This window comes from Pelodiscus sinensis, chromosome 29 (assembly GCF_052426305.1).
Source record: "Pelodiscus sinensis isolate ZL-2025 chromosome 29, ASM5242630v1, whole genome shotgun sequence".
Classification (NCBI taxonomy): Eukaryota; Metazoa; Chordata; order Testudines; family Trionychidae; genus Pelodiscus; species Pelodiscus sinensis.
In genome coordinates, this window is record NC_143080.1 from 12641093 (window position 1) to 12664542 (window position 23450).

Below are 23450 nucleotides of genomic sequence, written 5' to 3' on the forward strand. Positions count from 1 at the left end.
TGCCGCATTCTTTCGAAAGTAAATCGTAAGAACGCAACAGTTTTTTCGACCACGGAAAACCTCGTTTTACGAGAAAGAAGGCCTGTTTTCGGAAGTGCTCTTTCAAAAAAAGGCGTTATGTAATGCAAACTGTGCTTTTTCGAAAGAGAGCATCCACACGGCCTGGGTGCTCTCTTTCGAAAAAGCGGCTTACTTTTTTGAGAAGTACTGGTTGTAGTCTTTTTCGAAAGAGGCTTGCAGTCTAGACGTAGCCTGAGGGGTCTCCTGCAGGAGCTAGGGCAGTACCTCCTTCCTCCTCAGCAGCCAGCCCAGGCTGAACCTCTCTTCGGGCTTTTATACCAGGGCTGCAGTCCGAGCATGCCCGGCAGGGCAGCAGGGGCGGGGCTTCTTCAGCCAGGGGAGCCTGGCCAAGCCCAGCGTTCCCAGTGCCGGGCTGGTCCACCCCATCACAGGGGTAAGAGTTTTGTTTTGTTTTTCCCTGCTGCATGTAAAATTGGGGGGGTTCTGTGGCCCTCTGAGTCAGCTTGCTGTCTGTGGAGTTACCGATGAGCCTAGCTAGATTGCACACCACCCTGACGCAAGCAGGAGTACTCCTCTCTGTAGGAAAAGGGTCGGTCTCCACCATTTAACAATCCATAATCCCGGTTATTGTAGGCATTAGCAGGGATTTGCTGTTCTTAGCTGCTCCTTTGTTTTAAATACTGAACCATCATTGCCTGCTGGACTGTGAACAAATGGATCCCATCCTCTCATCGTGTGCTTGTGTGTGACAAAAGGCTCAGTGCGTTGTGGATACTCATGCCGAGGTCTCAGACCCAGGAGAACATGCTGATCTGTGATTTCTGCTATGAGCAGCTGTATAGAAAAGCAGCCCTATTTCTTGCTGAACTTCTCTTCTTTCTTAACTGCACTGCCATGTGGATTATCACTTACCCCTCCCCTCTTTCTGGTCTTCCCCTTTGGATCCCACAGTTTCTTCCATTGCACCTGTAGCTGTTAATGGCAGAGACTTTGCCCTAATGGCAGAGAAGCCTCTGCCTGTGTCCCTTTAACTGAGACCAGCAGGCCGAGACTCCAAAAACTCCTTATTAGAGTTAGTCAGAAAATGAGTTTTTTTTTTTCGTGGAACATTTCCACAAAAACTAGTTTTCATGAAAATTTCCCACTGAAAAAAATGACAGTTTGGTAAAAGATCAAAAGCCAAAATATTCTGATTTGGAAACTGCACGGTGCCTTTTAGGACTTTTCATTTCAGTCCCTCATGTTGCAACCTCCTCTCTTGGCCAGACTCCATGGGTGTGTCTAGACTACAGGGTTTTGTCGACAAAAGTGGACTTTTGTCTACAAAACTATACCTGCGTCCACACTGCCTTTGAGTTATGTCGACATAACTCAGCAGTTTTGTTGACGTATGTAAACCTCATTCTATGAGGAATAACGCCTTTTGTTGACACAGTTCTGTCGATAGAAGGCATTATTGCATCTACACTGTCCTTTGCGTCCACACTGTTATGTCGACAAAGCGGCTGGCTTTGTCGACAGAACTGGATGTCGTCTAGACGCTCTTTGTCGACAGAAGCTTTGTCAACAGTATCTGTCGACAAAACTTCTGTCGACAAAACCCTGTAGTCTAGACATACCCCATCTGTCATGGAGAGATGGGGAAATAGAACTACAGCTCCCCCGGGGTATCACAGGGAGCTATCCAATGGAAATTAGACTTGGGGTGCTTCACTTATTACAAACTAATAATCAGTAGGAGCAGCCACTTTTAGGAACAGAATCATAGAATCATAGAATTCTAGGACTGGAAGGGATCTCAAGAAGTCATCGATTCCAGTCCCCTGCCCTCATGGCAGAACCCAGTACTGTTTAGACCAGGGTTTCCCAACCAATGGGTCGGGACCCAGATATGGGTTGCCATTACATTTCAAAGGGGTCACCAAGTGTCTCCCCAGGTGGCTGTGCCCTCCCTTCTCCCCGTTTTTGAATTGCCTTGGGTCACCAAATCTTCCTGAATTGTCAAAATGGGTCCCCATCTGGAAAAGGTTGGGAACCGCTAGTCTAGACCATCCCTGATAGACATTTATCTAACCTACCCTTAAATATCTCCAGAGATGGAGATTCCACAACCTCCCTTGGTCATTTATTCCAGTGTTTAACCACCCTGACAGTTAGGAACTTTTTCCTAATGTCCAACCAGCAGGATTGTGAACTGTTGATAACTACTCTCTGGGAATGATTATCCAGCCAGTTATGCGCCCGCCTTATAGTAGCCCCATTTAAGTTGAATTTGCCTAGTTATTGATAAGAATATCATGCGAGACCGTATCAAATGCCTTACTAAAGACTAGGTATACCACATTCACTGCTTCTCCCTTATCCACAAGACTCATTATCCTATCAAAGAAAGCTATCAGATTGGTCTGACATGATTTGTTCTTTACAAATCCATGCTGACTGTTCCTTATCACCTTATTATCTTCCAAGTGTTGGCAGATGATTTCCTTAATTACTTGCTCCATTATCTTTCCTTGTACAGAAGTTAAACTGACCAGTCTGTAGTTTCCTGAGTTGTTTTTATTTCCCTTTTCATAGATGGGCACTATATTTGCCCTTTTCCAATCTTCTGGAATCTCTCCTGTCTTCCATGATTTTCCAAAGATGATAGCTAAAGGCTCATAAGAACATAAGAACGGCCGTACTGGGTCAGACCAAAGGTCCATCTAGCTCAGTATCCTGTCTACCGACAGTGGCCAGCACCAGGTGCCCCAGAGAGGGTGGACTGAAGACAATGATCAAGCGATTTGTTTCCTGCCATCCCTCTCCAGCCTCTGACAAACAGAGGCCAAGGACTCCATTTTATCCCCTGGCTAATAGCCTTTTATGGACCCAACCTCCATGAAATTATCTAGCTTCTCTTTAAACTCTATTATAGTCCTAGCCTTCACAGCCTCCTCTGGCAAGGAGTTCCACAGGTTGACTGCACGCTGTGTGAAGAAGAACTTTCTTTTATTAGTTTTAAACCTGCTCCCCATTAATTTCATTTGGTGTCTTCTAGTTCTTCTATTTAGGGAACTAATAAATAACTTTTCTTTATCGGCCCTCTCCACGCCACTCATGATTTTATATACCTCTATCATATCCCCCCTCAGATACATCCTTTATGAGGTGTCTTTAGCTAGAGAAGAAAGACAATCTTACGATTTGTGAAATCGGCCCATTGCCCGTCTTTGTCAGGCTAGTCCAAGATAGCAAAGCCTTCCTCCTTTTCAGTGTCCACTCAGCAGGTCTTTCAGGCCTTTCATCTAGCTCATCTCCACAGTACTAGAAGCCACTATCATACCATATGGATGAAACCGACCAATCTCAGATCCACACACAGTGTTTACTTGTCCATCATTCTCCTAGCATCCCTTCTCTAGTGCCCTGGAAGAGAATCCTAGTGCCGGAAGAGACCTCAGGAGGCATCGAGTCCAATCCCTGCCCAAAGCAGGACCAATCCCAACTCAGTCATCCCAGCCAGGGCTTTGCCAGGTGAGACTTAAAAACCTCTAGGGATGGAGATTCCACCACCTCCCTAGGGAACCCATCCCAGTGCTTCCCCACCCTCTTAGGGAAATAGTTTTCCCTAATATCCAGCCTAGACTTTCCCCACTGTAACTTGAGCCCATTGCTCTTTGTTCTGCCATCTGTCACCACTGAGAACAGCCTCTCTCCATCCTCTTTGGAACCTCCCTTCAGGAAATTGAAGGCTGCTACCAAATCCCTCCTCTCTCCCCCCACCCCCCCCACTCTTCTCTTCTGCAGACTAAGCAAGTCCAAATCTCCTAGCCTCTCCTTGTAGGTCATGTGCTTCAGCCCCACCTAAAATATCCTATAGAAAGTAGCTAACTGCTATAGGTATATGCCAGTCTTTGCTTCTCTCTATCCTGGGGAAGATGCTTAGTAAAAATGCTAATTCTCCTGCTTTTAAATGGATGGTATTGAAATCCAGCAAAGAGACAGCGTGTGCTGTTCCACATTTTTTGTGTAGGTTTTAAAAAGTAATTTGCAGACATCAGCTTTTTTTTCTCTCTAGTAAAACCATAATTGTCATTGGCCAGCATCTCTGTTCCCTTTTAGAGCTTGATTATAAACAGTCAAGTACTTTTTATTCTATTATTCTGTTTGGGTTAAATCACCTCTTGAATATGAGCCTGATTTGGAATATTGGTTTAGTTTGACAGTCAGCAGGAGCTATATCTGTCTTGCTAGGCACTAGAAAAAATTGTGTTTTGAGTTATAAATTACAGCATCTTGGAGACATCTATAACTTGCATTTTAATTTCACTGAACACATATTTCTTTCCTCTAGGCACTATGTAGGAAGGGTTATTATGTCACTTAAATGCCATTTCACAAATTTAGAACTTGTTTATCTCTGGTTTTAAACATGGAGTTTCAGATGAACTGGCAGAATAACTAGTGATCCATCACTGAAAAATCTGGCATTTTATAGATGACTTTCAAGGGTGGAGTTTGTGATTTTCCTGGTCCGTACTTGTCTTTTGTTGTTGTTTATTTAAAGTTAAAAGTGCCTCTGCCAAACTCAGGAAGATGTTAGCAAAACCATGCTCCCTCCAAACAAACCCCCTTTGGGGGTGTCACGTTACTGGATCTTGAGGGGAGCAGCCAGATCACTGATGCACCCATAGGTGGGGATGTTGGCCCCAAAGATGGTATAGAAGGGGGCCATGTGAGGTATTGAATTGAAGCTTACTGTCTGATAATCCTATGTACGCTGTTCATGTGTTTGTATAATGTCTGTGTGTGCAATTATTAGCATGTAATTGTATGGATACTGAAGATTTCCCTGTATGTGGTTGAGCATTGGGCAGGGCTGGGCCTGTGGACATGCTAATTAGCGAGGCCCTGTGGGACAATGGCACTCAATGGGCCAAGGACACACCTAAAGAATGGGGGCTGTCACCTGAGAGCTGCCAGCAGGGAACACAGAGATTGGCCTCTGGCCAGGTGACCTGCTACAGCCAAGAAGGGACCAGGAAGGAGGGATAAATAGTCCATGTGGTCGACACCATCTTGTCTTCAGCTCAGCACTTCATCCCAGAGGCGGCAGTGCAGGGATCGAAGAGCCGGAAAGACCTGTGAACCCATCCTGATTCTAGGACGTGCAACAAAGACTTTTAAACCAGCAGCTGTAACATCTCTGCTAGAGCCTGCATCGAGAACTGGGAGATTCGGTGCATGTAACGTACTATTCTTTAACAACCTTACTCTCATGCTTTTATTTCTTGTGATAATAAACCTTTAGTTGTTAGATGCTAAAGGATTGGCCCAGCGTGATTTGTGGGTAAGGTCCAAAGGGTAAATTGACCAGGGATCTGTGGCTGGTTTCTTGGAACCAGACAGAACTTGTTTGGGGTAGGTGGGATTGGGTGCTAGGACCCCCCACCTGTGTATGAGGCCCGGGGCTATCTGGGGCACGGATATTGCTGGGGTGTCGGAGGGGTTTTGCTCGTGAGGCTTCAGGCAGGCAGCTGAAGCACTCTGTGAGACTGGTTTGTGGCCTGTTTGGAGAGGTCACCAGTCTGGGGGCTGTAAGGAGCCCCAAATTTGAGCAATTCACCCTGAGTGGACGCTCTCAGCTGTGCCTGGACACGGCCCGGTCCGTCACAGGGGGTTCCATTGACTCTTACTGGCATAGATAGATGTGGGAACTGGCAATGTGTGTGTTGGGGGAAGCGGGGGGTGTCCAGTTTTACCCAGGGCTCTGGCTGCTGGCCCTGTGCCCAGGCTCCACTCCCAGCACCAGCTACCAGCTGCCTTCCCCCCTTCCTGCAGTCACAGCCCAGCTCCAGGCCCAGCACAGGGGTCAGGGTGGGGCTCTGCCATTGCTCACTATTCCGCAGCTCAGTGTCGCGATGTAAGGAACCCAGATGCCACTGAAAACTGCTTCTCATCCTCATTCAGAGCACAGAGAGGAGATGCGGGAAGAGAGCAGTCCTGTTTCATACAGAGCCACTCGCGGGGGTGTAGGTTTCAGTGTGCTTGCATTTGGCAATGGTTCTTTAACTGCTATTATACATCTAGGATGATTGCTTCTTGGACAGTCTGTAGGGAAGTGCTGGCTGCTGTGTAGGGCTGTGGATACAGACTCTTGCCCTGTGTTCTAGTCTGGTCCTTTCTGGGTCGTGCTGCTCTCCCTGCTGTAGTACCTGAAGGCTTCCAGCCCTGCAGTAAGCAGCGTGCCATGGCGGGGAGGGGAGAGGTTCGTCCTCTGCCCAGGGGAGAAGGGTTTGTGTTTTGGCCTCTGCCAGTGGCTCCCAGACGTTTGAGGGTTGTGCTCCCCAGGAATATGTCCATGGCTCTGGGGGTGGGGAGAGACACAGGCAGAGGAGCTGAGTGTGGGGTGGTAGCAGGGCCATGGCCAGGGACTGAGGCTGAGGGCAGGAGCAGAGCCTCCGCTGGGCTCTGGGGGGTGCTGGCAGCCAGGCCAATGCCCAGGTGCAGCTGCACACCCAGCCCTGTTCCAACCCCCAGCCTTGGTCTCAGGCCAGGAATGGGAAACTGGGCTATGGGCAAGGCCAGAGGGAGCTTCCCCAGGTCCATGGTGGTGGCCAGTAGCCAGTTCCCCAGCCAGGTGTGGAGCCGCACTAAGCCTGGGAATGGGTCCAGGGCCAGGGTGTGGGGCTGGCGCAGAGCTGGAGGTGAGGCTGCTGGCACTCCCTCCTGGCCCATTGCCCCCTCAGCCCCGAGCATCCCTCTGTGTCCCCCTAGGGGGACACTCACCACAGTTCGGGGCCCTCTGCTTGATGCCCACACGGCTCTGTGGTGTGTACTCAGAGGAGGGTGGGGAGGTGCCTGTGACAAGGAGCTGGATCCCAGAAGCCCCTGGGGATTGTCCCAGCGTGGGCTGATCAAGCCACTGACACCTGCTTTCCGGGCCTCCCACTACCCCGTCTTGCTGAGCCAGAAGCTCTGGTCTCCCTCAGCCAAGACCCAGAGGATGGTGCTGCTCTGGTGCCCAATGTGTAGATCCAGTTCATTGTAAACATGTGTTCCGGCTGGAAGTTTTAGCCTGAAAACTGTAAAGCCATGAGTGGACTGTGAGAAACTCCATCCAGTATAAACCTCCCTAGAAAATGACCCCTCTAGGGTCCCCTCTAAGCTGCACACGTGCGTGGCCGTGCACAGAACATTTTAGGGCTGTCCACCTTGCTTGCAGCAGTGCTCACTGCTCACTTCCCTGCTGGACGGGTGACAGGCAGCTGCCCTGCCCCCATTGTGCTCTGGCTGCAGCCGGGCCGGTGAGGCTGTCCTTGCTAGGGCAGCCTCACCGCCCCCCCATTCCGCCCCTAAGCCCCCACTCCTCCCAACTCCTTGCCCTCACTCCTGCATCCCTACCCTGTCTTGAGCCCCCCACTCCCTGCTTTGATTCATGCACCCCCACTCTCTGCCCTGAATGCCTCCTCAGCCTCTAACTCTGACTCCTGCCCCCCCACATCTCAGCTCCCTGTCCTGAGCCCCCAATATCCCTTGCCCTGACTCCTGTCTCCCCCCCACACACACACACACTTCCCTATCCCTGCCAGTCTGGTTTACAAGACGAAATCTGAAAGATCCACTTTTGTATATTTCTCAGTCTTCGCCTGAGTGTGCTGCAAACTTACAAGACCTGAGCTATTTAGCTAGAAACGTCAATTTCCTTTTGATTAAAAGCTGAGCAAAATAGGTCATTTCAAGCATCTGCTTTGTGGATGAAGGGTCAGAGCCTTGGCCAGGCTATTCTGAGTTGGTGCAAAACAGCCAGAGAGTGATCCTAATGGGGCTATCAGGGAGCCTCTGTGGGGAGGTACCAGGAAGCCAGCGCGGTCACATTCCCTAGCTGCTCACAGGTGGGGTGAAGGGAGCAAGGCAGAGTGCTCAGCACTGCACCTTCCTCAGCACAGCAGTCCTGCAGGGCCAAATGCGGCTCACAAAACGTAGAGACGGAATAACAGGTGCAGGAGTGAGGAAGTGGAAAGCAGGCTCACCTCCATCGGCACTGCACAGCACCTGCTGCCTGTGAATTCTGTGAAACTTGGTATCTGGACCAAAGACTTTAATGTAACTATGTACAGTATCCTCGTGAAAATATATGTACACTGATCTTTGCAAGGAGGCGCTACATCTTAAAGGCATGTGATCAGCATACTCCTCTGGAATACTAATTCTGAGTGTGATGCCCTAGAAGACCTAGCTGATACCAACCATCCCTTGTGTTCTGGCCTTGGAATGTATTGACCCAAGATGGATCACCTGTACATACAATGGAAGCAGCAGAGCTCACCCTGTTTGTTGTACCCCTGTGCATCTGTGAATGCAGCATAACGGAGCCCTAGTGAGGGCTCTGGGTTCTATGATACATTAACAAAGAGTTGGCAAATAAGTATAATATCTATGATATACAAATAAATATAAACTGAGGGTCTAGAGTAGATACACATTCATGAACTGATTTTCATGTTATTTGCTGCTTCTTGATATATGGAAAGGCCGGGGCTGAATGTGCAATGTATGTTTTCCCTTGCTCAATTTCTTTTCAGATAGACTACATTATGGATTTTGTCAAAAACTTAAAAAACAACAAATATTCTAGTAGCACCTTAAAGACTACGTCAACATTGGCGCCCTTTTCCGGAAAAGGGATGCTAATAAGACAAGTCGGAATTGCAAATGCCGCGGGGGATTTAAATATCCCCCGCGGCATTTGCATGAACATGGCTGCCGCTTTTTTCCGGCTCGGGGCTTTGCCGGAGAAAAGCGCCAGTCTAGACGGGATCTTTCGGAAAATAAAGCCTTTTCCGGAAGATCCCTTATTCCTGATTTTAAGAGGGTAGGTTTCTGGATGCTTTTGATGGAGGAGTGTCATGTGGTTACTAGAAAGAATTTGTTTCAGGTTAAGGGGTTGTCTATAAGTGAGGATTGGCCTGTCCCCCAAGGCCTGTGAGAGTGAGGGGTCATTTTCCAGGATAGGTTGTAGATCGTTGATAATGTGTCGGAGGGGTTTAAGTTGTGGACTATAGGGGTGTGTCTAGACTACAGGTTTTTGTCGACAAAAGTAGACTTTTGTCAACAAAACTATACCCGCGTCTACACTGTCGCTGAGTTCTGTCAACATAACGTTGACAGAACTCAGCAGTTTTGTCGACGGCTGTAAACCTCATTCTACGAGGAATATCGCCTTTTGTCGACAGAGTTCTGTTGACAGAAGGCGTTATTACATCTACACTGTCCTTTGCGTTTACACTGTCATGTTGACAAAGCGGCTTGCTTTGTCATGTAGTCTAGACGTAGCCTAGGTGATGACAAATGGAATTATTTTTTGTTTTCCCTTTTGGGTCTGTCTTGAAGTAGTTCATGTCTGGGTACTTTTTTTGGCTCTGTCGTTCTGTTTTTTCACTTCTCCTGGTGGGTATTTCAGCCATCCTTGCCAATTAGCAAGCAAACTAGGTTTTGTCTTTCCTTCAGGCTGGGGAAGTACAGTAGATTTTGTAGTGCAGCTGCTCCTGGGCCAGGGCCAGGTTACTAAAAATAGAATTGTAGCCTCAGCTCCAGCCTCAGACACAGGGCAGCCTCCCACCCCAGCACCAGGGGGCGAGAGGGGGTTGAGGGGCACAGGTGCGGGAAGCGGCAGTGGGAGAGTTAAGGGGGAGGTGGATGAGGAGAGGAAGGGGCTTGTGCTGAGGGGAGAGGAGGGAGCCTGGGCAGGAGAAGAAAGGGGCAGGCACCAAGGCGGAGGAGAGTCAAATGTCAGGGGGCCAAGAGGAGGCAATCAGGGGAAAGGGCAGGAGGAGTGGGGGTGGGCGGAATGGGAGGTGTAAGTGGGGGTGGGAGAGAGGAGCAGACAGGGTGATGCTGGGAGAGAAAAGGGGAGGGACAATGGGGGCAAGAGGGAGGAAGAGGAGAGAGGAGGAGTGGGTGCTGGGAGAAGAGGTGTTGAAAGGAGGGGTGGGCATGAGGAAGGCAGGGGGATGGAGCAAGGCATGTGTAGGGTGCAGAGGGGCATATGGGGAACTGGGGCAGATGGTGGGGAAGGGTGGCACAGGAGGGTGCAGGGGGCAAGGGAAGGTGCAGGTGCCAGGGGGGTTGTGGAGGTGAAGCAGAAAGGCAGACATGGGGAGGGAAAGGAAGGGGTGGGGAGGGCAGGCACCAGAGGAGAGAGGCCTGGTGGGTAGAGGAAAGTGTTAGGAGAGGGGATGTGGAGAGGAGCTAGAGGAGAGGTGGGCACAGCAGGGAAAGGAAGGGCAGGAGCAGGGGTCAGAGAGGACGGGGAGGGGGCAGGTCCCAGGAGTGCTGAGGGGAGTGAAAAGGGCAGGAGTCAGGACAGCGGGGGTGGGGAGGGGGGGGAACAACAGGCACCAGGGGAGCAGAGGGAGCGAGGGGAGGGAGGGAGATATGGCAGCAGAGGGGAGAGGAACTCTATACTGGTGCCCTCTCTGCTCATGGATGGAAGATCCTAGAAGGAACACTGCTCTGGGGGCACTGCCGAGCATGGCAGTGTAGGGCAAATGGCTACTTACAGCCCAAGACTGGTTTCTTTGCAATTGTCTTGGATGGGATGACAGACTATCCGAAGGTTGCTGCCAGGAAATATTGTGCTTGCTGAGGGCTCGGTGATATGCACAGAAGACTGGGAGAGCCTGTGAACCCACATTAAAGAGTGGCAGGCAGGACTAGGTGTGAATAGCGGGAAGATGGCGTGAGCGCTGAGAGAAGAGAAGAAAGGGGCTCGCAGGCAGAGCGCTGAGCAGAGTGGGTGTAAATGCCTAGGAGCGGGGGTTGCTGACAGTGGGGCCTCCTACGAGGAGTAACGGTAGTTCAGAATAGAGAGCCTAATTCGAACTACCTACTCCGTGCCACGTGTAGCCGCGAGCACGGAGTCCGAACTACCGGGGATTTAAAAACGGCAGCGCCCAGCAAGATGCAAATGAAGCCCAGGAAATTTAAATCCCGGGCTTCATTTGCAACTTCGGTTGCCTACATTAACCACCCTAGTTCGGTAGTAGTGTAGACATACCCTAAGAGTTGCTGACTCCGAATAGGGAAGTGGCAAGAAAGAGTAGTGTAGTGTAGACCAGACTTCAGACCTTGTTCATTAAATAGATTATTCTGTTGCCTTTTATATAAAGAGATGGCAACTGGTTTCCTACGCACTAATTTAGGGTTTCTTCTTGCTTTATGTTAAACTGTGCTAATTAGAAAATTACACCTCTGTACATGAAACATCTCTGGATAAACCTGAAATAAAAGTCCCTACCTGGTTCAAATTAGCCTTGTAGATCTGAAGGTTTTAATAGGTTGGTCACATAATAAAGAAGGATTTTCACTGGGGGGGGGGGGGGGGGGGAAATAACTTTTTACAAGGACATTTATGTAAACACTTAATTTTTTTCAGGGATCCCTTTGCTCTGATTGGATAGCTCCATTTGGATATGCTGTTTTGTCCCTTCCCAGTTTTCTCTTTTCACTTGATTCTGCATTGATGTATCATAGTTACATTGGACATATAGAAATGATCCAATTATTAGTGGTCCATAAATTAGCAGATGGTTCTGGCCCTTGTTTAGGTTTGTGACTTGTTTGTGGAATAATTTGATTCAGAGAATGCACTTGTTCTTGTGAGTATTTCCTTCATCATTGACAGGAATCACAGTTAGCTTGAAGTTTGTTCCTGTGATCTATTTGCTTTGACTGGTTATGAATGAAGAATAAACTGTGCTCTGATTGGAGGACTGGAGCTTTTGAAACTGGGAAGCTTTGAATAGTGAGTAGCAAATGTTGCATTTTTCAGTGGGGATATTCAGATGAATACTCATAGTTACTAAAAATATGTGACATTTTGGGGATTTACAAATATTTTCTAGAATACCCAGCAGACATATGAGCACAAAGTATCGCCAAGCCTCATTATTTTATTGCGAGTCTTGTGATAGTTGGTGGATTTTGTTTTAGGGTCCCAGCTGCTGGAATCCTGTGACTGTAAGAATCGTGGCTTTTATTTCAAAGTAAGTGTTTGGCCCTCGTTCTTCCAAAGAAGAGGTCCAAGATGTGATCTCTAAATGCTCCAGCCCCAAAAGGCAAATAATCAGAAGCCAACATTTATTACTTTTTAAAATAATTGTTATTTTAAAGCCGTGATTCTTGGGGTTGGCCAGGCTGCAAACATCAAATAATATGTTTCCCATATCATTTATGGGACATTTATATAAACACTTTGCTCTGATTGGATAGCTCCATTTGCATATGCTGTTTTGTCCCTTCCCAGTTTTCTCTTTTCGCTTGATTCTGCATTGATGTATCATAATTACATTGGACATATAGAAATGATCCAATTATTAGTGGTCCATAAATTAGCAGATGATTCTGGCCCTTGTTTAGGTTTGTGACTTGTTTGTGGAATAATTTGATTCAGAGAATGCACTTGTTCTTGTGAGTATTTCCTTCACCATTGACAGGAATCACAGTTAGCTTGCAGTTTGTTCCTGTGATCTATTTGCTTTGACTGGTTATGAATGAAGAATAAACTGTGCTCTGACATTGGGCGGGAGCGTATCTTTCCACTCTTCCTAGTGAAAGTATTTGAGTTTGTCTTCAGCTTTGTCTACACTACACAGCTTTTAGCAACAGGGCCATATTGGCAGGCCTGTTATCATTCAAGTTGGGTGATGTAAATATGGTTCCTTGACACTTTTGCTGACAATAATCTTTCACCCCTCTCACAAGCGGCATTTGCACTGTTTACGCTAGCACAAAGCTTTTGTCCTGGGGGGAAGGAGAGAGAGGGGTGAATAAGCTCCTGTGGAAAACAGAAGCTTTGTCACTCAAATGCCAGCGTAGATAAAGTCTTTGGCTGCGTCTAGACTGGCATGATTTTGCGGAAATACTTTTAACGGAAAAGTTTTTCCATTAAAAGTATTTCTGCAAAAGAGCGTCTAGATTAGCACGGATGCTTTTGCACAAAAAGTGCTTTTGCGCAAAAGCATCCATGCCCAGTATTGATGTGCTTTTGTGCAAGAAAGCTCCGATGACTGTTTTAGCCATCGGGCTTTCTTGCGCAAAAAATTAAGGTGCCTGTCTACACTGGCCCTCTTGCGCAAGAATACTTGTGCAAGAGGGCTTATCTCTGAGCAGGAGCATCAAAGTATTTGCGCAAGAAGCACTGAATTCTTACATTAGAACGTCAGTGCTCTTGTGCAAATTCAAGTTGCCAGTGTAGACAGCTGGCAAGTTTTTGCGCAAAAGTGGCTGCTTTTGCGCAAAATCTTGCCAGTCTAGACGCACCCTTTGTGTTTTTCTCTATCGACATTAAAAGCAAGCACGTGCAGATCACTGTGTTCACGCATTTGCTTCCCTCCTAAACTGTCAATGGGGCAGCGGCCAGGAGCAAGGAATAAGCTAACATATTAATTAACAAAGATGGGGGAAATCTTGAAAACTTCCCATTAATGGAGGCAAATGTCCTCTCTTATTGCTGTGGCCCTACTGGGTTGGACCAAAAGTCCATCTAGTCCAGTGTCCTGTGTTTAGGGGTGCCAGGTGTCTGGTATTGAATTGGACAGTCTGGTAAAAAAAATTTGGAAAATACCGGACACCTAAAATGTCCGGTATTTTCTGATTTTTCACGGCCAGGAAGCAAAAATACTGGATGCTTAGCTGGTTCTGTATGGGACCTATCTGGCCCAGAGCAGAAAGGCAAGATGGTGGATGGCTGCCGGCAGCCTGTTGGGGCCAAAAAACCTCAAAAGCATTTTTTAAAGGGGCCATGCTGTTTTTTCTTTTTTCTTTTTAGCTCAACCACTCTCGGGGTCCTTTTTTGTTTGTTTGTTTTTGCTCAACGACTTTGGTCTCCCCCTTTTTTTTTCTCAACAGAATTTTTTCCCCAGTGTTTTTTTTGGGGAGGAGGGGAGTGTTTGGTATTTTTGGTTAGACCATCTGGCAATCCTACCTGTGTTCCAACAGGAAGGGTTGTGCGAGATGCCCCAGAGGGAGTGAACAGAACAGGGTAATCGTCATGTGATCCCTCCCCTGTCATCCATTTCCAGCTTCTGGCAAAGAGGCTAGGGACCCCATTCCTACCCATCCTGGCTAATAGCCATTGATAGACCTAACCTCCATGAATGTATCTAGTTCTTTTTTGAACCCTGATCTTCATAACATCCTCTGGCAAGGAGTTCCACAGGTTGACTGTACACAGCATGAAGAAATATTTCTTTTTGCTTTAGTTAAACCTGCTACCTAGTAATTTCATTTCGTGAACCCTAGTTCTTGTGTTATAGGAACAAGTAAATAACTTTTCTTTATTTATTTTCTCCACACCAAACATGATTTTATAAACCTCTATCATATCTCCCCTTAGGGTATGTCTACACTTGCCCCCTAGTTCGAACTAGGAAAGCAAATGAAGCATACTGAAGTTGCAAATCAAGCACGGGATTTAAATATCCCACACTTGATTAGCATAATTGCGACCGGTCGCCATTTTAAAATGCCAGTCGCCCGATTTAACTCTCCGCGTGTAGACGCGGTAGTTCGATTGGAAACCCTTCCCTTGAATTAACTGTTACTCCTCATGCAATGAGGGGGCAAGTAGATCTCGCCGCGGTTCATCGAGCCCTATATATAGTATCATGAGCTTTCATGGGCAAAGCCCACTACCAGGTGAGATGATCATATATATATAATATATAGCCTCTAAGGGTTCATCTACGCAGCAGGGCTTAACGCGAAATAAGCTACACAAACTGAGCTACCTCAATTGCCTAGCTTATTCCAAAATAGCGTGTGTCAAGTTTGGTGCTGTCTACACAGCACTTATTTCGAAATAGAGCACTCTTCCTCTGACTTCTCTTACTCCTCATAAAATGAGGGTTATAGAAGTCTGAGTAAGAAGTCCTCCAGCTTGACACTATTTTGACATTATGTCAAAATAATTGCCATCTGTATAGACACGTTATTTTGAAATAATGTTGCTGTGTAGACATAGGCTAAGATGTCACAGAACTACTCGTTGTTTTTAATAGCTAATTTAATCCACATTGTTTTTACATATAATTGGGATTATGTTTTCCAATATGGCATTACTTTGCATTTAGCAACATTAAAATTCATCTTCCTTTTAGTTGCCCTGTTGAGGTAGTTTTGTGAGACCCTTTTGAAGCTCTTACAGTGTGCTTTGATCTTAACTATCTTGAGCAGTTTAATATCATCTGCAAATTTTGCCACCTGTTTACCCTTTCTTCAGATCATTTATGAATATGTTGAGTGGGATTGGTTCCAGTATGGACCCCTGTGGGACACCTCTCTATTCTGAAAATTCACCACTTATTCCTAACTTTTGTTTCCTATCTTTTAACCAGTTATCAGTCCATGAGTGGACCTTCCCTCTTGTCTTATGACAGCTTATTTTGCTTAAGAGCCTTTGATAATGGACCTTGTCAAAGGCTTTCTGGAAATCTAAGGTTGAACTTCCCAAATCAGGACTCTCTGGTCTCACAACATCCATGGTTCAGTAAGGCCATGGATGTTGCTGGACCAAAGAGCCCTGGGAGAGCAGGGTCTGCAGAGTCTTGGCTGGGCCAGCAGCAACTGGGCAGGAGAGCCCCAGTGTCAGCCAGACAGACGGTGTCTGGGAGCTTCAGTGCTATCTGGGGAACCCCTAGTGTTAGGAGGCCAGTGCGGCTCTGGCTGGGGAACCCTGAGAACTCCCTGGCAGCAGCCGGGCCACGTAGCAGCCCGGGAACCCTGTCCAGGGAACCTTGGTGGCAGGGCCAGGCAGCACCTGGGAGTCATAGCCCCCAGAAGGGGAATCCCTGGCTGCAGTGGGTTCAGTGGCAGCTGGGCAGCCTTGGCCAGGAGTCCCCTAGGGGCAGCAGAGCTGGGCCACAACAGCAGGGCAGATGGTGGCCAGGTGGCTTGGGGACTGGGAATCCCCGAGGAACCCCTGGAGAACTTGGGGCCAGCAGTGGCTGAACAGGGCCAGGTGGCCCTGGCTAGGGAACTCCTGGCTGCAGCAAGTGGTGAGCCTCAGCCTTAGCAAGGGAACTCTAGCCTGGAGAGCCCCAAGGCAAGGAGCCGGCAACAGGGCAGCCGGCAGTGGAGCATTGACCTTCCCTGGTCTGGCAAACTCCATGGTCTGGGATGGCGCAGGTCCTGAGGGTGCTGACCAGGGAGGCGTAACTTGTTTACTAGATCCACTGGATGCCCCTTGTCCACATGCTTGTTGACCCCCTCACTAGTAGGAATACCAGGGGGATGTTAAATTTAATTGTATTATGGTCACTATTTTCAAGTGGTTCAGCTACAGTCAGGGGTGGATGAGAGTTTTGCAGGATCCAGGGCAGCACAATTTCACGGGGCTCCCCGTTGGAGAAAAAATAGAAAAAAGGCATCAAATGCGCAAATTGAAGGCTATTTTTATATTAAATGTGAATTGGGTAAATTTGATAGAAACTTAATTTAGTTGGATAATTTTTATTTTAATTATATTGTAAGTCATTCTTAAACAAAATTCTGCATTAATTAAAAATTTTCATTTGTATTTAAGTCTCCTCCCCCTCCTGCCTCTCACTCGCAAAGCCCAAACGGCTGTTTGGGCCTCACACGGCATCCCGGCTTAGTGGCGCAGAATCCAACTGAGCACCACAGCCGGTGGGAGGTGAAGGGGGGTGGGGCGGTGATGTACACGGCCAGGGGCTGGGACCTGGAGCCTCTGTCATGCCCTTCGCCTCCTGCCCCCTGGCTGTGTACATCATCACCCCGCCCCCTTCGCCTCCCGCCGTGGCGTTCGGCTGAGTTCTGCACCGCTCAGCCGGGACGCCGCACGGGAGCAAGCGGCTATTTGGGCCCCATGTGGCAACTCGGCGCGAGGCCAATTGCAGCACGGGGCCTAGGGCAGCCGCCCCACTCGCCTTGCCCTATATCCGCTGCTGGCTACAGACACCTCTTGAACCAGATCCACTCCTTTTGGGACTAAATCAAGAATTGCCTCTCCTCTTGCGGGTTCCAGAACCCGCTGACCAAGGAGCGGTCATTTAAGATGTGAAGAAACTTTATCTCTGCATCCCATCCTGAGGTGGTGTGTTCCCAGTTGGTAGGGGGATAGCTGAAATCCCTCATTATTATTGAGCTTTTATATTTATAGCCTTTCCCTTAGCATGTCATAGTCACTATCAGTATCCTGGTCAGGTGTTCAGTTACTATATCCTTACTGCTATATTCTTATTAGTAGAGCATGGAATTAGTATCCAGAGAGATTCTATGGAACAGTTTGATTCATTTAAGATTGTTACTTTATTTGATTCTATGCTTTCTTTCACATAGATTGCCACTCTCCCTCCCAGCATGACCTTCCAATATAATTTGTGTCCCAGTATTATTGTATCCCATTGATTATCCTCGTGCCACTAAGTTTCTATGATGCCTGTTATATCAATATCCTCAACATCTTATTTAAACTTCCAGTGTTTCTATATAGGCACTTTAAAAACTGGTCACTATTTAGCTGTCTGCCATTACCTGATGTGATTGAATGGGATCCATTTTCATTTGACTGTTTTTCATCTGATCTTACCCAGACTTTATCATCTTCCATCCTCTCTTCTGTACTAGGACATAGATAATCTGTTTGTAGCCCTTCTCTGTCCAATCCATGTGCTTCTTCACACTTACAGAGTCATAGACTCATAGACTTTAAGGTCAGAAGGGACCATTATGATCATCTAGTCTGACCCCCTGCACAGTGCAGGCCACAGAATCTCACCCACCCCTCCTAGAATAATCCTCTCACCTATATCTCAGGGTATGTCTACACTACAATGTTAGTTCGAACTAACGGACGTTAGTTCGAACTAACATTCATAGGCGCTACACTAGCGCTCCGCTAGTTCGAATTTAAATCGAACTAGCGGAGCGCTTAGTTCGAACTAGGAAAACCTCATTTTACGAGGATTAAGCCTAGTTCGAACTTACTAGTTCGAATTAAGGGCTGTGTAGCCCCTTAATTCGAACTAGTGGGAGGCTAGCCCTCCCCAGGTTTCCCTGGTGGCCACTCTGACCAACACCAGGGAAACTCTATAGCCCCCCTCCCGGCCCCAAACCCCTTAAAGGGGCACGGGCTGGCTACGGTGCCCGTGCCAGGTGCAAGCCTGCCAGCACCCAGCCAGCAGACCCTGCACCAGGCACGGCACAGAGCCACCCACCCGATGCCCCCCAGCCCACCCCCTCTTCCCGGGACCAGGCTGGCGGCTCCCGGGAGCTTGCCCGGGACTGCAAGAGGCGGGCACCTTCCTGGGCTAGTGCAGACATCATGGACCTCGTCCACGATCTCCGCACTAGGCACAGGAAAGTGGCCGTCTAGGGCAGGAGAGCTGCCAGCCTGGCCACCCAGGAGCAGGTGTGCATGAAAATCAAGGGGGTCCACTGAGACCCCCGACCCTGAGCCCTGAGCTTACAATGTCCGTACTGGGTCAGACCAAAGGTCCATCTAGCCCAGTAGCCTGTCTGCTGACAGTGGCCAACACTAGGGACTCTGGAGGGGATGGACCGAAGACAGTGACCAAGCCATTTGTCTCGTGCCATCCGTCTCCAGCCTTCCACAAACTTTGGGCAGGGACACCACTCCTACCCCCTGGCTAAGACTAATCCATGGACCCAACCTCCATGACTTGATCTCACTTCCCTTTAAACTCTGTTCTAGTTGTAGCCTTTACAGCCTCCTGCAGCAAGGAGTTCCACAGGTTAACTATTTGCTTTGGCAACAACAACAACAACAACTTTCTCTTACTAGTTTCAAGCCTGCTACCCATTCCTTTCCTTTGGTGTCCTCTAGTCCTTCTTTATGGGAACTCATGAAGAACTGTTCTGAATGCACCCTCTCCACCCAACTCCTGCTTTTAGAGACCTCTATCCTGTCCCCGCTCCATCTCCTCTTTTCTAAGCTGAACAGTACCAGTCTCTGTAGCCTCTCTTCATCTGGGACCTGTTCCCAACCCCTGATCATGTTAGTTGCCCTCCCCTCTCCCAGCCTTTCTCTTCCCCTCTCCCACCTCCTTTTCCCAGTCTCCCCCAGTTTTGTTCAATAAAGACAGAGTCAATGTTGGAAGAAACGTTATCTTTATTTTGTACATCAGGAAGGGGGCTAGGGAAGGGTAAGTGGAAGGAGGTGAGGGAGGAATGGGGTACGAGGCCCCGATGGGGAGGACTGGGCTGGCTCTGCGGGCTTCTGGGGGTGGAAGCTCTCCTGCAGCCCCCCAATTGCCCCCTCTCCCCAGATGGCAGCCTGCGGCAAATGCAGCCGGGCTGATGGCCGAGTGCTGTGATGTGCCCAGTGTGGGCACTCCGGGCACTCCAAGCCAGGACTGCTTTGCAAGCGGGGCACCCCTGAGAACTGTCTGTCTGGGGTGGGGGTCGGGTCCCTTTAAGCGCAGCCCTTGGCTAGCCTGAGACAGCATCTCCACGCTCTAAGTCCTCCTCTGATGCCCTGCCGGCACTGCTTCCGGCCATCCTTAAGCCCTGTTCAGGGTCCACTCAATGTGGACATGCTAGTTCGAATTAGCAAAACGCTAATTCGAACTAGTTTTTAGTTCTAGACGCGTTAGTTCGAATTAGCTTAGTTCGAATTAACTAATTCGAACTAAGTTAGTTCGAACTCACTCTGTAGTGTAGACATACCCTTAGATATTGAAGCCTTCAAATACTTTGAAGACCCCAAGATGCAGAGAATCCTCTAGCTGTGATCTGTGCCCAATGCTACAGAGGAAGGCGAAAAACCTCCAGGGCCTCTGCCAATCTACCCTGGAGGAAGATTCCATCCCGACCCCAAATATGGCGATTAGCTAACCCTGAGCATGTGGGCAAGACTCACCAGCCAGACACCTGGAAAGTTCTCTATAGTAACTCCTATCATCCCTCCATTGACCTATTTCCCACTGATAATGAATGGTCAATTAGTTACCAAGATCATGTTACCTCATCAAACCATCCCCTTCATAAACCCATCGGCTGTGTCTACACTGGCATGAATTTCCGGAACTGCTTAAAACGGAATACTATTCCGTTTTCAGTTTTTCCGGAAAAGGAGCGTCTACATTGGCAGGCTGCTTTTCCGGAAAAGCCCTTTTTCCGGAAAAGCATCTGTGGCCAATGTAGACGCGCTTTTCCGGAAAAGAGCCCCGATCGCCATTTTCGCGATTGGGGCTTTTTTCCGGAAAAGACTACTGGGCTGTCTACACTGGCCCTTTTCCGGAACAGTGTTCCGGAATAAGGACTTATGCCCGAGCGGGAGCAGAATAGTTTTTCCAGAATAGCGGCTGATTTTGTACAGTAGAGCATCGTTGCTTTTCCGGAAATTCATGGGCCAGTGTAGACAGTTCACAGCTTATTGCGGAAAAGCGGCTGATTTTCCGGAATAAGTGGCCCAGTGTAGACACAGCCATCTAGTTTAATCTTGTCAGCTTTCCCCCAGCCCTTAGTTTAAAAAGTGCTCTATAACCTTTTTAATTTTAAGAGCCAGCAGTCAAGTGCCATTTTGGTTTAGGTGGATCCCATCCTTCCAGTATAGGCTCTCCCAGAAGTTTCCCCTGTGCCTGATAAATCCTTCTCCCTGCATCATTCTCTCATCCAAGCATTGAGACCCTGCAGTTCTGCCTGCCTACCTGGCCCTGCGCGTGGAACCGGAAGCATTTCAGAGACTCTACCCTGGAGGTTCTGGATTTCAATCTCTTTCCTAGCAGCCTAACTTTGGCTTCCAGGACCTCTCTCCTACCTTCCCTATGTCATTGGTATTTACATCTACCATGACCACCGGCTCTTCCCCAGCACTATACATAAGTCTATCGAGATGTCTCGAGAGATCCGCAACCTTTGCACCAGGGAGACAAGTCACCATACAGTTCTCCCGGTCATCTCAAACCCAGCTGTCTCTGTTTCTAAAGATTGAAACCCCTTTATACGTTTAAAAAGTCTTTTGCATCTTTGTGTCAATGCAGAGTGTGTTGAGACAGCAGGGCTGTAATTCATGTTGTGCTCATTGGAAAAGGAGTTCTGTGGATGAACAATTTCCAGGTGTGCAGTATTTTCCATAGCTTGACTGAATCCTTGTTCAGTAAGAATCCAGTCAAAAGATGCCTCAGGGTCAAGAACCAACTGTTGTGTGCAGACCTTCAACTAATGTATGCAGAACATTTCCCTCTGCTTTCTCGTTTAGCCTGCCAAATTCTCCGCTCCAGCAGTAGCTTCTCTGCCCTCAAAGCTCTTCTATTTCTGAGTCACAAGGGCAGATGGAAATAAACAAGCAGCATGTTAAAGGAATGCACATATTTCACAGGCAGTAGGATAACAGGGAGGCTGGCAGCTAGATTCAAGTGAGTCCTTTTGGAGTAACCTGGATTCAAACAGAAGCCTTTGTATTATTTTGAGATTAGGGACAAGAGAGTCCACCTTTAAACGTGCAGCAGTGAAAACACAGCAGCAACTGGCTGCGCTGCATTGGATGAAAAGGTCTCAAGTGGGGTGAGTCAGAGGAACTATTTCTAAAAACATTTGTTCACTCCTTTAAAACGCTGTTTGTTCTCACCCTGCTCCTTTTTGTGTGTGTAAAGAGGAACAAACTAATATACTCAATTATTAAAACCAGATCAGATTTGGCTTCAAATGGTTCCTCTGGAGCTCAATCGCACTTACATTTTTCATGACTGCAGCCGCGGATGGGTTGGCAAGAGGTGTTTAACACGGAGCTTTCTCTTCTCTCTCTCTCTCCCAGGTGTTCACAAAATATGGGAAATGTTACATGTTTAACTCAGGAGAAGACGGGCGGCCCTTGCTTACCACAGTCAAAGGGGGGACGGGCAATGGACTGGAGATCATGCTGGACATACAGCAGGATGAATATTTACCAATATGGGGAGAAACAGGTAAGACCCATGTTCACTCTTTTTCTCCGAGGACATGTCTTGGCTGCAAATATGCTGGTGCAGCTTTGCATGTGGCATTCCACGTTCCATGGGATTCCCTCGCCCACTGGAAGCCTGTTTCCCGAGCTAGGTTTAAACGTAACCGTTTCTGAGTTTCCAAGCTTTGCAAAAGCAGCTCTAGCGTCGCACTTAGCTCAAGCACCTCAAACTCAAGGACAGAATAGTGATAGAAATGTAGCCGTGTTTGTTGAGACCAAGGCCTAAAGTGTCGAATTTTAGCATGTCCATCTGCTGTGTACATTGGACAAACGTCTCAGACACTTCGCCAAAGGATCAATGCCCACAAAACAAATATCAGACAGGATCACAAAGAAAAAACAGTTTCTTGCCATTTCAACCAGAAAGGACATTGTCTCAACGACTTACTTACCTGCATCCTGCTTCAAAGACCTTTCAAATCTACACCTGAAAGGGAATCCTCTGAACTGTCATTCATGCTAAAATTCGACACTTTACGCCTCGGTCTCAACAAACAATCTAATTACCTTACCCATTACCAAGATAGCTTCCCCAATTATCACCTATAATACCATTAGCTCACAGACACTTACCTCCCCCCTCCTCCCCGCATCCCCCTTTGGTTCTGAAATTTGATTTGTCCTTTTCATATGTGTTCATTTTTTTAAATTGTATCCTTTGGTATATATGGTTGTGACTATTTTCTTCCACTATTTGATCTGAGGAAGTGGGCCTGGCCCACGAAAGCTCATCACCCAATAAACCATCTTGTTAGTCTTTAAAGTGCTACATTGTCCTGTCTTTTGCTTCAAGGACAGAAGCGAGTGAAGTGGTTCTAATGAAGACTAGGCTGCCGGCCTGTCAGCATGCCCCCCTCCCCTCCCCCATTTGATTGCCTCCAAGCTGCTCCATTACCCCTCTAGCCACAGCTAACGTTCAGAGCCTGCTCCTGTGTTTGACCTCTGCATCAGGCACTGCAGCGGGACTTCAGACTCTAAATCAGACACCTTGAAAAAGGCAAGAGCTTGCTGTGAATTCAGTTCACCTTCCGAATGGACACCTAGAAGCCTCCAGGTGGTCCCCACAATCTCATTCTTTTAAAAATTCTGGGTATCAGGTCACTGGCTTATCTGCTGTCTTGACTTACTTGGGCTAAGGCTCACAGTGCTATGCCATTCACATACTACAGCAATTCCAGGCAATCCTGCACTCTCTCCAACCTCAGTTTGGCTCTTCGTGGGATGGACTCCCCCGAGAGCCAAGGGCCATCCCAAACCTCATCACATTCCACCACTAGAAGTAGCATCATATATTAAACACACGCACGCACGCACACACACACACACAGCTCCGTACCAACTCAGAACACTCCGCTCCACATGTTTCTCCCTCTGGGGAGAGGATGAGAGAACAAACTGAGTGACAGCAGAGTAGTTGTGGCTCAGTCGGCTACTGGAAGGTGCTACCATCAGGAGTGTG

The 23450-nt window shown here is 48.0% G+C and overlaps 1 protein-coding gene across 2 annotated transcripts in view; it reads left to right on the top strand.

Annotated features, from left to right (window-relative positions):
* The window catches only part of LOC102453851 (acid-sensing ion channel 2), a 370636-nt gene that overhangs the window by 180104 nt on the left and 167082 nt on the right, over window positions 1–23450 (top strand). For both annotated transcript variants that reach the window (XM_075911312.2, XM_075911313.2), the window contains exon 2: window positions 21803–21953. In XM_075911312.2, coding sequence (XP_075767427.1) covers window positions 21803–21953 — 151 coding nt within the window. The remainder of the gene's footprint in view (window positions 1–21802; window positions 21954–23450) is intronic.